We start from the raw sequence: 15,869 nt of genomic DNA on the forward strand, positions 1-15,869 counted from the left end.
ATAAAATAAATAATAATAAGAGGAAGTAGAAAATTTTAAAAAATAATAATAATTAACATGAGAAAAGGAAATAGACAACCTATGTGTGTTCCTCCTCTCACAGGTAATTATCTAGTTGACTTTTGAATTTCCCCAAACTGTCAGCATCTACCACCCATATAGATGACTTATTCCAGTAAATTTATAACTTGCTGGCTAAAATAAAACTTCCTGCAATCCAGTCTAAACATCCTCCCCCCATAACTTTAAATCATGGTCCCCTAGTTCTAGAATCATTTATAACCTTGAAAATTTCTTCCTCATTCATTTTACTTATACCTCTCAGAGTCTTAAACACCTCAATCAAGTCTTTTCTAAGGTGCCAAGTTTCCAAGCTCTGAAACCCACTTATTCAAAGTCTTTCCTCATATGAATGCCCTTTTGCCAATCTCACCAGCGAGGTACCCATCTTTGGACCCTTTCAAGTAAATCCATACTTTCGTTAGGTGCGGTCTGCATACCTGAACACAGTATTCCAAGTGTGGTCTAACAATAGCCTTATATAATGGGATTATGATACCCCTATCTCTACTAGCAATTGTTTGATAAATCATTGATAGGACACCATAGGCCTTAATTGCAACCTGTCTACAATGCTAAGAGAACTTCATGTCTGACCGTATTGTAACACCCAACTCTCTTTCCTCCACTACTGGGTTTAGTTCAACTCTACCAAGTGTATAAGTTATTTTGGAGTTACTGTTCCCCAGGTGTAAAATACCTTACACTTTGCTGGATTAAAGCCTAGCTGCTTAACTACTCTACCAATCTATGTAAAGATTGGTAGAGTAGTTAATGATCACTGCCAAGCAGAGCTTCTGCAGAGTGACCTAGATAGATTTCAGGGACATTCTGCAGAAGCTCTGCTTGGCAGTGATCATTAACTACTCCACCAATCTTTACATCATCTGCAAATTTAGATAACATGCCCTCTATTCCTTCATCAATGTAATTTATGAAAATCAAAAACAACAGTGGTCCTAATACTGATCCTTGGGGAACACCACTTCTTACATCAACTCAATCTGAGGAATAACCATTTATCACAACCCTCTGCCTCCTGCCCTGAAGTCATCCAGCTATCCATCTAAGGATTTTCTCTGTGATTCCACCCTGTTCCAGCTTATAAAGTAAACACTCAAGTGGGACTGAGTCAAATGCTTTGCTGAAATCCAAATAAACAATGTCGAAATTATTCCTTAAATCCTAAGCTAACCAGATTAGTTAAACATGATTTTCCCTTTACAAAACTGTGCTGAGTATCCTTCAGAATTCCGTTTCTATGTAAATCATCTTGAATTCCACCCTTGATAATTGTCTCCATGATTTTCCCATCTACTGAAGTTAGACTGACCAGCGAGTAATTTCCCACTTCACTCTTAGAGCCATCCTTATGTATTGGAGATACATTGGCTCTTTTCCAATCCAACGGAATCCCCCCCCCCGAGTCCAGTGATGCTCTCATAATTGGCCTCAATGCACTCACTTGCTACCACTCTTAAGATTATAGGTTACATGCTATCAACTTATTTTTGTTATTTTGGTTTATAGGAGCATTAGCAACTAAGGCCATATTGCTCCAGGATATGCGGTGGTCATTCCCTAACCTTGCCGCATCCTCCATATTTGGTGGTGATGGGCTCGAACCCCGGTCTAATCAAGAAGTGTGTGCTACGCACTGCTGCTCCTTCCCACCTGACTACGGAGGTGCCATGCCATCAACCGCAGAAACCTTACTGTCCTGTAGGAGTGAAAGATTTTTAATTGGCATAATTGACATAATTTCTCATTGACACAAAGGGTTTTTCTTCTGTAAATATCGATGCAAAGTAACTGTTGAGTTCATCTGCAACTTCAGCTGGGGTATTTAATACTATCCCACATCCATTACACAAGGGTCCGATCTGGTTTGTCCTTCTCTTCTTTGCATTTATATATGTGAAGAATTCCTTATTGCCACTGTTTGCCAACAATTTTTCATAATATGCCTTTGCCAGCCTAAACTTTTCTGTGGCACTATAACAGATCTATTTGTAGCTGTTAGAGGCTTTAGTACATAATAAAATATAGTCATCTTCATATGTTATTGTGTGAGTATTTTCAAAATTTTACAGGAACAAGCCAACAGTAAAAAATAATGTTCCAGATGAGGAGCCCTGGTGACATACTGTGGTGAGCAATTTTGTGAAAGACTGATGCTAAGAAATTACCTTTACACTTATATTCTAACTAAGTCTAACTCCTTTTGACTTGAAAAGTGGGGAGCGAGATTACAGAATGACTGGATCTCTATTTTGAGAGCTGCAAAATTATTGGCGTTTATTTTTTATTATTATTTTTTTCAAGTTAGTAGCGCAGTTATTATTTGTGTTTATCTAATAAAGTAGGCAAAATTTTACTTACTTGGCTTTAAAAATGAAAGTTGACATGGGAAAGAAGTGCAGTCACTGATCAGTATATCAATATAAGAAAGATATATAAGTATATAAAACTATAAATTTATAACAATACAAACATGATTTTATAATGTAATATCACACAGTACATAATGTAACTTAAAATAGCAAGCATAATATTATTATGCTTGTAGAACTTAGTTTAGTGTGTGATTGTTAAGCTCAGATCTGGTGAGTATGGGCTTGGAAACCCAGGGTCCTGAGCTGGATATCATCATTCTTCTCTTTCTTTTGGTGATTCCTCTCTCTCTCTCTCTCTCTCTCTCTCTCTCTCTCAGGGTAACTCAGGAAATTTTTTTTTTTTGGCTGGTGCAGCATAAGCCTCAGGCTTCCTTACCATATGGCTAATAATAATAATTTAGACTAATTTCCTGCCTCAGAAATAGAGCTGCAACTGGATATCTGCAAGAATTTAATTAACAAATATATTTTTTAAAAATTACATCTTCCTTTAAGAATTGATTATACACTTGTCAAAAATACAACAGAAAACTGTAATCATAAATTATCTCTGAATAATTAAGGAATGAGAGGAAATTTGGAAACTGTATAATGAATAACATCAAACTTCATGAGGTAAGCTAATTACTTCACATATAAAATAACCTTGAATAACTAACCCAGAACAACTAAGAGTAAATTTATTTTGAGGAAACATTTTCACTCTAATGGGTGTTTCTTTTCCAAGCACTCCCTCCACCTGCTACACCTATTGCATAAATATTCCATTTCATTGATCATGTTCTTGCAATGTCATTCAGTCCCACTTCTGAAGCTCTGATTGCCTGCATATGCGATTCAAATTTCCAGTACTAGAACTGCTCTTTGGGCCAGAAAAATATCCAAAAATGATATCACATGGTGCTGGATCTCAACTATATAGAACTGTATAGATGGAATAGAAATACTTTGTTGTCATAAAAATATATTTGTAGCAGAGGCAGGGTAGACTTTGGCATTATGTATTGCAAAATCGACATGTTCTGAACTACAGGTTACATCTTCCTACATGCTCTTGAAGCTTTACCAGAACTTAATGTACTAAGCATTGATGGTTTATCATATTATTTCAAGACAAACATGCACATAAACAATTCCTTTTGCATCAAAAAATAGAAAAATAAATAAAAAAATTAACAAAACTTTTCCAGCAAATCTTGACTTGTTTCCATTTTGAACTCTCTTGCATTGTTTTGGATTCAAGGACTGTAAATTTTTAAATGATTATTACTTTTACAAACAGCACCTCTGAAAAAGTGCAAGACCACTGGGCATCAGTATTTCTCACAGTTTTTCAGCTCACGAACACATAGTAGGTGAAACTGTGAGAAAATTATCATGCCTGAATATATTAAGGTATGCCTAGACACACCCTAATATATCAGACATTAGCATTAGTAGAGGCATATCATGCAAGAAAGCAAGCTTATGCAGCATCAGCCAAAAAAAAACCCTTCCACTTCACCCCTCCATTTGTTCGAAATACCTGTCCAGCTGAGCCTTAAATTTATTTAGGCTATCAACTTCCACAACAAGGGATGAAAGTCTGTTCCACCAACCAACTACCCTCTGGCTAAAGGCAAATTTCCGCACATCTATCCTACATCTGTCTCTCCTCAATTTGAATTTATGCCCTCTCAGGTGATTATTCTGAACAAGAGGCAGTATCCCATCAGCATTGAGCATGCTTAAACCATTCAAGGCTTTGTATACCTCTATCAGATCACCTTGCCGGTGCCTAGTCTCCAGACACTGTAATTTGCAAAACTTAAGCCTTTCTTCGTAAGAGCAACCCTTCGTTCCGTTCACTAACCTTGTTGCCCTTCTCTGTACTCGTTCCAGCAGCTCTACATCCTTCTTGAAATGAGGCCTCCAGACCTGTATACAGTACTCAAGGTGCGGCCTGATCATTGCTTATACAAGGGAATAATCACCTCCCTATCCCTTCTAGAAAAATTCCTGTATATCATTGATAAGACACCATAAGCTACTCTTGCAGCTCGTCTGCACTGCTCAGAGAACTTCATATCTGCCTGCACAATTACCCCCAGGTCCTTTTCATTCTCTACCACTGTCAGTGTAGTACCACAGAGTTGATACGTTGCTCTGGGGTTGCTGTTTCCCATATGTAGTACTTTACATTTGACATGAAAACAAATTATTTAAATAAATAAAATTATTTGTCCTCTTTGTGTGTGCTATACATTTTATTTTATTAGGGTACAAATGACTTGTGGAGCACTGAAAAGACTTGTCAGTACTGAAACTGAAAGTGGACAAAAACTTCCTATACATTTCTTATATTTTTTAATTTATTATAATTATTTGTGATTCTTTTTTTTAATGTGCATTGATTCCTGTGATTATTTTTATTACTGTTTTATCATTCATTTATTCTGTCAATGTGTTTAAAATAAATAAATAATAGCCACAAAATTTTTGATTCTTGCATACCAGATCTATAGTTTCACTTATGGATCACTCCACCCTCATTTATGCATCTTCTACTTATGCCGTCTCTTACCACTCGTATGAAAATTTTTAAAAAAATTATTTGTATTGTAGCATAATTTTATATTCTGACAAGTATTTTAAATTCTCCCTTCCCTGAGGGAGAATTTACAATCCACTTTGAGAACTATTCAGTTACAGGAATCATAGTTTTAAATTCTGCACAAATTCTTCTCTACTGAGGCAAATGTGGACATGGAAAAAGATTATGTATTTTTGTCTTCTGAAGTTGGTGCCTCCGTAGCCAGGTGAGCGGAGCAGCAGCACGTAGCACACGCTTCTTGATTAGACCAGGGTTCGAGCCCGTGACCACCAAATACGGAGGATGTGGAAAGGTCAGGGAATGACCACCGCATATCCCCGGAGCAATATGGCCTTAGTTGCTAATGCTCCTAAAAAAACCAAATAACAAACAAACAAACAATGTCTTCTGAAGATTATTATCAACTGGTCCAGTATAGTTTCTAATTGAATGTTTCACATGTAAGAAAGAGAATTATAGTACAAGTACATTGATCTGGCAACCACCTCTTTTCATTATATCATTATTTTCAGGAAAAAATTCAGAACTATCCAGTTAGAAACAATTTCCTTGTTATTTCACAGAATTTCTTATTTACTTATAGCCCGCTGTTGGTAGCAAAGCGAGTGCTGATAAATAGTTGCCACTGTAGATACCATGAAAGTTTACTGGCTTGTTGCTTTGTGTTTATTATTGCAAAATATTTTCAACATCCCTTGAAAATATTTCTTAATGCTAATGCATTACATAGTGGAGAGAAAATAAAAAAGGTTGTGTTAATTTTAACATAAAAATTAGAGATCACCAAGCTAAGTCAGTCTAGATGATGAGCCAAAGATCAGTAATTTACATGTTAAAGTTATATGTGGAATTACCTTAATATAGTTGTATACATAAAGTAATTCATGCTTTAGCTACTAAAATAATTTAAGTCTTAATACTGTACGGTATTATACAAATGTCAAACAGCTGGAAGACACTATTCACCAGTTCCAGATAACCAAGTATTTACTGTATTTATTCTGAAACAGTCCTCATGATTTCGTTTACACCACTGCCATTCTATTTAAAGTAAATTCCGTTTCCTTATTTCTCTTCTTAACTTTTTAACCAGTAGGCCACTATCTTAATTTATAAAGTTCACTATTCAACTTTTTTTGGAAAAAAAGACAAGAAACAACTTAAAATCAATCACACTTTGCACACTTATTTTTTAACAATATAAGAGATACAGTTATGAAACAAATCTATTTTTAAATGAAACAATTAAAAAGAGGGCCAACAATGACAGCAATCTTTGTTGGCTCAAAAAATGTTGTTACTCAAGTGAGCACATAATGCACATTGTACAAACAATATATAATTTTTAAAAAAGTTATAGAATTTTTTTTTAATTAAAAAAAAAAGAATAATGTTATTTGAAAAAAAATATGCCCTTGCTTGTTCTGCACTATTTTAATATGATAATAAAAAATTTTTAATAAAGTTCATCATGCCAAAATAAGATATGCCAGCCATACTTCCAGGCATTTAACATAATTAACAAGATGCAGAACTGAAAGACAAAACTATAAGGAAGAATACTAAAATCTGCATTGTCATCACTTCAACAGAAAAAAAAAAAAAAAAAAATATATATATATATATATATATATATATATATATATATATTTATTTATTTATTTATTTATTTTTATATGAATGTTTGGTTGTGCATGATGGTTAAGTTATGAATGGGTGAACTGTAATATCAATTAAAAATAATAAATGCTATTGCAGCTGGAATCATTTACCTCTCAGAATAGGTAGTTTAAAATAAATAAATACCGGGTGGTTATAAAATAAGTTTCCCTATTCAGGAGATCCTAATGTCAAAATGGTTAGGGTTAGCACTGTGAAAATCGGTTGGTATGTCATTTAGGGTGTGGGGAAGCGATTTGTAGTTAGTTCAATTTTCTGCCACCAGGTGAAAAACGGCGCTGCACACATATACATGCTGCTTACGCAAATGATATCCTGTTAGATAAAAGCAGAAAGGCCAACGTCACTGGCAATAACCATTATGGCTCTTACAAAAAAGGAATGTGCTCTTTTAGTAAAACTGTTCTACCAGAATAATAGTAATGCTAATGCAGCACTACATGAATATTGGAAACTGAAAGGTTTACGTAAAGGACCTTTGACATCAGTGCGAAAACTAATAAAGAAATTTGAATTGACTGGTGAGTTAAGTGTAATTCCAGGCAGGGGATAACCATGTTTCGGAACAGAGGTAGTGGATGAAGTGGTGGTTGCAATGGTCTCCAGGTCAGAATGCAAAACACTACTACCAGTCAGTAATGCCAGATGTGTATCAAGAGACTTGAACATTCCTTGGTCTACTGTATGTAAAGTGCTTTGAATAATTTTACACTGGTTCCTGTACAAGATTCACATAGTGCAAGAAGTCTTGTGATCAGCAACAACAAATAGACTTTGCTCTACAATTTCTGGCTCATATGAAACTTGATGATACACGGGTTTGAATGATCTTGTGCTTTGATGAGGTACATTTCACTCTTCATGGGGCTGTAAATGCAAAAAACTGCCAAATATGGGGAACTACTTGCTCATCTGCTGTGCATGAAAGACCACTACAAAGTCCATACGTTACAGTTTGGTGTGGATTCACAACAAAGTCCATACGTTACAGTTTGGTGTGGATTCACAACAAAGTTTATAATTAGACCATTTTTCTTTGAAGAGTCTACACCTCATGGCCCCGTAAGGTGTACGATAACTAGTGCATAGTACTGCTCTCTTCTAAGAGATCACAAGAAAGGCAATGCTTGGAGACTGTAATGTTCATGCAAGATGGTGCCCCTCCCCACATTGGTCGACAAGTCGAATGGAACGTCTCCGTTCAACATTCGGAAATGATCGCATCATTTCTAGAGCCTTTCCACAGTTCTAGCCAGCCTGATCATCAGATTACAATCCCTGTGATTTCTGGCAATGGGGATACCTGAAAGACAGAGTTTACCGTGGTGGCATAGACACTTGTCGATTTGAAAGCAAGCATTAAACAGCATGTAGCCAACATCCCCAATGAGATGCTGTGCGAAAATGTGTCACATTCAGTCCTCCGTTTTCAGAATGTCATCTCAAATGAAGAAAGCATATAGAACAATATCTGTAGATTTCTAAGTTCTGATATTGAAATCTAATCCTAAAATCTAATACGATTTCTCCCCTGGTTGCAGAAATTTGAACTAATTTTTTTTTATACTACGAATTTCTTCCCTGCACCCTATGTAAATGACATACCCACCAATTTTCACAGCACTATCTCTAACCGTTTTTACACTCAGGTCTCCTGAAAAGGGAAACTTATTTTATAACCTCCCAGTATATACCTACATATTTCATTCTGTTTTTATATTTACAAATTCTTTGTTTCATTTTCTTAATTTATTTTTAATCTTAATAATTTATTCTGTTTAATGAACAGGGAACTGATGGCATTCCAGGCTTACCGGTAACTATTTTTTAAACTTTTATTTCCTTTTTTTCATTTTTTTTTTTTTTTTTTTTTTACATTTCTTTTTTTTTTTTACCTTTTTTACTTTACTTTTATATTTTATTTTGTGTAGGATGTTATGCTAGCCATCATGATTATTTTAACATCCATGTTTACTGTGCAAAAATCAAAGAAGGATTTAACTGATAATACAAATAGAGGGAGTGGGAAGCAGCAGACTGAATCAAAAACAAAAATTTAATTTAAATAACAAATCTGGTTATTTTAAGGAACACATGGAAATCTTGTTAATGCAGGAAGATTGCTGACTGACTAACCTTTGAAGATGCCATGTACTGTTCTCCTGTTTGCCAAAATCACCCCAAAATTCACAAGATCATGATGTCTACCGAAATCATGAAAAGATTTTGAATACAACTAAGTCACTATCATGATTTATGATTCCTCATCATGGTGTCTATTGTGGGGTTGAACAATACCTTTTTCCTTTTAAAGAGAGCTTTATCTTTTTACACCCAGGGAGTTGCAGAAAGAAGGTTGCACTATCAAAGTTTGCAACATGATTAATTTATGTAGTTTTTTTAAAAAAATTTTCTTTAATTTACAATAACTCAGTTGAAGAAATAACTACCACATGAGATAATTATCATCCTATTGAGTTTGTGAATCACAAGCATTTACAAATACTTTGTTTAATTTTTATGCAGCTTAAATAATAAGATATTAAGTAGTTGGCAAGACTAGGCATCAAAGTCGGAAAAAATAAATGCTTTATTAACCTCTAACCCAAAATATAAATCTGAGAAACCTAGTTTTTTTTTTATTTTGCAGTATTAGCAACACTGCTTAGCTGATCACCCCAACTGGCTCAGTATCTTATTGAAGAAGGTTGTACAACAAATCAATTTTGTAAAGTTGCTAAGTTTTGTGAAACTTACACTTCTAATTACAAAAAAAATTACAAAAAACTGTTTTGACTATATGTCTCTCAGACCCATACTTTTTATTGCATAATTAATCTCAGTCTTCAGAAACTAAGTTTCTGAGACTGAGATTAAGTGTAGGAGTTATTTTCAAATAAAAGATGTAAATTGTAGCCACTGTTCATATTTTTATGAGATGGTCAATATAGCTACTGTAAAGAGTCATTTTGTACAATGCTCTTGAAGAAATTAAATGCTGCCACAATTTCAATTCAAAAACTTTAGTACTCGAACTTATAATGCCACACTTGAAAAGGCTGTTGGTAATCAAACAATATGTAAGAAGAATTAAAGACTATATCAAAAGTATTATGACTACCATCATCTTTCTACTATAAAAAACAGGAGAAAATAAATTACAAATATATGAACTGTGAAAAATTGACATGCATGGATTCACTGCAGAAAATCTGTGAGAAATTTGAATTCATTAAAAATTCAGACTAGGATCTATTGTTTTTATTTTTAGAAATATCAGTTTGTTTCTTTTTAGGAACAAACTGATACATTTTAGTTTTGCTTTTACCATTCTTTCTTTGAAGCACCAATGGAAGAAAAAATTATTTTAATCTACTTATCATTTGGTCAGGGGCAGTCGTCCCAAGGGTGCAAGCAGTGCACTGCACCTGGGTGGCAATGTTCAAGGGGGCTCCTGAAAACCTGAAACTTACATCACATATAAAGAAATTTTTAAAGGGGGGTCCCAAATTACAATTGGCACCCAGGCACCACATAACCTAGGAACACTCCTGAATTTGGTAATAATGTTTTGAAACCTTTGAAATGCCAAGAGCAACTGCTTGAGTTTCACCAAACTTTTCTATTGAATTTGTCCATTTATGGGTAACATAAGCCAGAATGTCACCAGTGGATCGACACTGACATAATTCATACTGCCGATCATTGATCAGATGGAAATTTTCTAGATAGTTTAAGAGTTGTTGGTTAATTGATTTCTGAAACAGTAGAAGTAAGTGCAATGGGTCAATAATTGGATGGGAGGAATTTGTCACCCTTTTTAGGAACTGGCTGGATATGAGCAAATTTCCAAGCAGAAGGAAAAACACCTTTGGAATAAGAAAGTTTCCACTTTCTTATTCCAAAGACCACTCACACAACAGGATAAGTTCAGGAGCACAGGTTTGGAGAACAAGTGGAGAAATGCCATCAGGACCTGGAGCTTCCTTAGCATAAAGATTTATTAAAATACTTCTTACTTCCTTTTGTGGAGCCTCCATAGCCAGGTGGGAATGAGCAGCAGTGCGTAGCACACGCCTCTTGATTAGACCAGGGTTCGAGCCCGTGACCACTAAATACGGAGGATGCGGAAAGGTCAGGGAATGACCACTGCATATCCCCGGAGCAATATGGCCTTAGTTGCTAATGCTCCTAAAAACCAAACAACAACAACTTCCTTTTCACTGAAGACCACAGGAAGCATTGAATGGAGTATACTGGGAATGGTGGGAGGTGGTTTCCAAGATCATTAATACACAAGTTGGAAGAAAAATAGGAAATTAGCACGTCAGCTTTATCTTTGGCTGAAGTGGCAATACAATTTTGACAGAGGTAGAAACAGAGAGTTTCTACCTCTGTCAAAAGTTGTGGCCAATAGCTTTGGCAGGTGACCAGAATACTCAGCTACAATTTGGACAAGAAGCAAGTTTTATACTCTTAGCCTGTTCGAAATCTAGTTTGTACTGATTAATAACTGCTTTTCAATTGTTGTGAGCTTTGGTGTATGCAGAAAACGAACCTGGAGACTTGGAAACAAGCCAATTACGATATGCAACATTCTTCTCTTGAACAGCCTTAGCACATTTAGTGAAAAACCAAGGTTTAGATAAAGGATGATATTTTAAGGCACAGTGTGGAATAAAGGAGTCCATCTATACAACAATAATTTCAGTGACATGATCTGAGCAAACTTTGACATCAGAAGATCTGAAACATTAATCTGACCAAGGAAAAGAAATCTCGCAGATCATCCCATTTTGCATTCTTGTAATACCAAACAACACAGTTCAGAATGGCCATGAGAGAAAGGCTCCATAGGAGAAGACACCATCACCAAGTTGTTATCTGAAGTGCCTAGAGGACCACTCACCTCAACCTTGTCTTAGAATGGCTGTTTGTGAGAAAAAGATCAAGTGTTTTGGCTCTGTGGGTAGGATTTTCTATATTCTGATAGGTAAATGAACAATCTGGGCGAGGTAATTGCAAAAGCCTCAGCATTTTGACCAGCTGGGTCCATGTAACTAGAAAACAAAAGACAGCTGGAGTTGTGAACATTAAAATAACCAAGGAAAATTACCTCACTGTTAGGAAAGTTAGATTGGATGTTGTTGTTGTTTGGTTTTTAGGAGCATTAGCAACTAAGGCCATATTTCTCTGGGAAGCGGTGGTCATTCCCTTGACCTTTTCCGCATCCTCCGTATTTAGTGGTGACGGGCTCAAACCCCAGTCTAATCAAGAAGCATGTGCTACGCACTGCTGCTCCTTCCCACCTGGCTACGGAGGCACCTGAAAGTTAGATTGGAGAAAGGCGAGTTTGAAAGCGAGGAAACAAAGAGTTCCAAGTGATTAGTGGAGTTGGGAGAATGATAGAGGCAACAGATAAATTAGATAGACTGTGGTAGAGAGATTTTAAGCCACAGAAGATCGAAAAGAGAAGATTTCAAATTACTAAGTCTCTGATAGGGAATATGAGAACGGACATATGTACAAGTACCAGCTTTGAAGCGAAAGGAATCATATAGCGAATAATTCAGACCATGTATATTTGTGAAATGAACAAGGAAGTGTTTGAGAGGTTTATTTCTTTTCTCAGATAAGTTTGTTCTATTAGTTAGACAATTCATGGTGTAGTCAGTAAAGGTGAGGGGGGGGAGGGGGAATATGCTGTATGAAGTATTGAAATTTTTGGATATGATGCATATACATATAATTTGGATATGGTGTACACATTGTAAGAATTAGATAGTATGAATCAGAGCTATACTACTCAATATGTTCTATGTTGATAATAATATTAGTAAAATAATAAGAGGAGTTTACCTCAATATAGTACGTAGAACACTTCCGTGTGATACCCTCCAGAAATTAAAACGGAAAAAACGACAACTTACCGGTACATTAGAGTAAAATATAAATAATTAAATAATCAATTTAAAACAATTAAAAATCAAATTAACGCAATTAAAAGAATCTAACGAAAATATTCAAAACGATTTTCCTTCCTGAAGCTGACAACGCTTTCATTGTCACAGGAATGAAAATTCATTCAATGAATTTTCATTCCTGTGATCACGACATACGGTCGTAAAGTGTTGTCAGCTTCAGGAAGGAAAATAGTTTTGAATATTTTCGTTAGATTCTTTTAATTGCATTAATTTGATTTTTAATTGTTTTAAATTGATTTGAATTGTGTTAAATTGATTATTTAATTATTTATATTTTACTCTAATGTATCAGTAAGTTGTCGATTTTTTCGTTTTTTCCGTTTTAATTTCTGGAGGGTATCATACGGAAGTGTTCTACGTACTATATCAAGGTAAACTCCTTTTATTATTTTACTAACATTGTAAGAATGTACCCAGCTCCTTGACATAACGTTGCCTCAACAATTCCCCCACGTACACACTACTCAGACTCCCTCCAGTCACTATCTTGCAGAGTAGAGGCAGCAAGATTATTATTATTATTATTATTAGCTATATGGTGCAAGGAAGCCTGTGGCTTATGCTGCACCAGCCAAAAAAAAATTCCCGAGTTACCCTACGAGAGAGAGAGAGAGAGAGAGAGAGAGACATAAGTAGAAGGAAATCACCAAGAAAGAGAAGAATGATGATATCCAGCTCAGGACCCTGGGTGTGCCAAGCCCATACTCACCAGATGTGTGCCCCTGAGATTATACAGTAGCTGATCTGGAAGCCTCCTAGAGAGTTACCAATAGGTTCAGTCTGATGGACTATCTAGTGGTGAGCCTTCGAACACCATTTTAGAGCTGTACCCTTGAAATGTAAGGAAGATTTGATCTTTCCATAATGTCCATCATAACCTCAAAAGACATCAATCATAGTGCATGGTGGAAGAGATGGGAGAAGGTTTGCTGGAGCTTTGCCCTAGAGACTAAACATAGGTTTCATCCTTTCAAGCCTCCAGTAAGCAAAGTGGTGGTATTGCACCAGTTGATGAGAGGCATCTACCACCTAGTGTTGCTTGGTAACACAGAGGCTGCATTCCTCCGTGTACACCTCGACCCCTTGCTTACATTAGTTCACACCTGTGTGGCCACCTACAGTGTGCTAGGTACCATATTTCAAGACTTGCACATAGGGGTTATACCCAGGGTTACTAACAGTCCCACTATTTTGAAGGTGCAAGCAGAGGATTTGGCTGTCATAGACCAAGTGCACTTTGCCAAAATTAGGTACACTTAACTTGAATGTCACCCAAATATCAGTTCTATCAGTGTTTTAGACATCCAGGTAGCAAGCACAGCTTGGCGTATCTGAGAGGTAATAAACAATTGTCTCTGCAGTGCTACTTGTTTTGTTTTATGTAAAAAAAAAAACATTTGTTATGGAAAAATGGGGCATTTGTCTACAACCCAACTCAAATCTGACAATTAGACTTTTACATAAATATACACATACAGAATACGTATATATTTATGTAAATGTGCACAGCAAAAACTGAAAAGTATCCAAAAAAAAAAATCTATCTACATAACAACATTCACATTAGTTCTGCAGTCGCCCAGTTTGAGCATGTGTTGGGTATAAAGCATGGTGCCTTTGTCACGTTCTCTTTTTTCTGAATTGATTGGAAATGATGTATCTGGAAAGTTTTTTGCTGAATACTGCCTCCTCAATGTTATTTAGCTGAATGGCTTGTAGATTGGAGGCTGTGACATAACAGAATACAGTACAGGCACCATGAAGTATTATCATTAGACTGGAATTAATTCCAAGACTGAAACTACACGTAGGTAATAAAATTTGAATCCATCCCACATCGATTTTGCCAAATAATGATGGCCACTCTGGCTTTACTGCTCAAGTGGAACTAATGACCAATTGCTACACAACTGCAATGTGAATTTTCTATGGTTCTTGGAAACATTATTTCAGACTATATGAAACTATCTTTATCAAAGAGGTGCCACGTGGGCAGGAGCAGCAGCGTGTAGCACACGCTTCTTGATTTGACCGGGGTTCAAGCCCGTGACCACCAAATACAGAGGATGCAGAAAGGTCAGGGAATGACCACTGCATATCCCCGGAGAAATATGGCCTTAGTTGCAAATGCTCCTAAAAACCAAACAATAACATAATCTTTATCACTATGCTCTGCTGATCATTTATTTGCAGTCCATTGACCCCATGTCATCTTAGGACAATTAAAATCTGGCTGAAGAATATTGTCTTTGGCCCACTAATAGAGCAAACTTATCATGGTCAACAACTTCAGTTTGAAACAAGATTCTCAGAGTCTTCCTCTCATTCAACCTTGCAGCACCTTTCCCTTTTTCAGTAACAATACTACTCGGATGGGGGAGGCCAGCTGATGGTCTGGAGAATAGACATTAGGGCCAATGAGGATCTGCATTATCAGGAATGGGTCACAGGTATAGAGCAGTGGTCTTGAGATCAGTAATCCTTCAGTTTGCAACAACTGGAGAAAGGTTTGTGGATAATCATGTGCCTAACAAGTAAATAGCAAAGTGTTAAGCTTACTGACCAGCCACCTTGCCCTTAACCAGTTTGAGCACGTATTCAGTTAGCACTTTTGAAAAAAACCAATATATCACATTCCATTATATGTTTCATCTTACTCCATTATAAGAAACCTAATATACTGTGTTTAATTTCACTTCCAGTGTCTCTGTACGCTGTAAATAAAAGAAAATGATTGATTCGTTGCAAAATCTTACAATAAGTAGATGTTACCAAAATATGGAATGTGCAAAATCCACCTAGAAGTTGGCAAACTTCACTTCCAAAATAACATTAGCATTAGTAGAGGCATATGATGCAAGAAAGCAAGCTTATGCAGCATCAGCCAAAAAAAAAAACTGCTTCCATTTCACCCCTCCATTCAGTCCAAATAACTGCCCAGCTCAGCCTTAAATTTATTTAGGCTATCAACTTCACAACGAAAGATGGAAGTCTGTTCCACCAATCAACTACCCACTGGCTAAAGGGAAACTTCCACACATCTGTCTTTCCTCAATTTGAATTTATGCCCTCTCAGGTAATCATTCTGAGCAAGAGGAAGAATGCCATCAGCATTGAGCATGCTCAAACCATTCAAGGCTTTATACACCTCAATCA

The 15,869-nt window shown here is 36.1% G+C and overlaps 1 protein-coding gene across 1 annotated transcript in view; it reads left to right on the forward strand.

The window, feature by feature from the left end:
- LOC150081680 (uncharacterized) overlaps window positions 1–15,869 on the forward strand; it is an 833,960-nt gene that overhangs the window by 712,267 nt on the left and 105,824 nt on the right. The window contains exon 24 of the mRNA XM_090380284.1: window positions 8,519–8,545. Within this exon, the coding sequence (XP_090236410.1) occupies window positions 8,519–8,545 (27 nt within the window). The remainder of the gene's footprint in view (window positions 1–8,518; window positions 8,546–15,869) is intronic.

Source organism: Mastigoproctus giganteus, chromosome 8 (assembly GCF_048544385.1).
Source record: "Mastigoproctus giganteus isolate SK-2022 chromosome 8, ASM4854438v1, whole genome shotgun sequence".
Classification (NCBI taxonomy): domain Eukaryota; kingdom Metazoa; phylum Arthropoda; class Arachnida; order Uropygi; family Thelyphonidae; genus Mastigoproctus; species Mastigoproctus giganteus.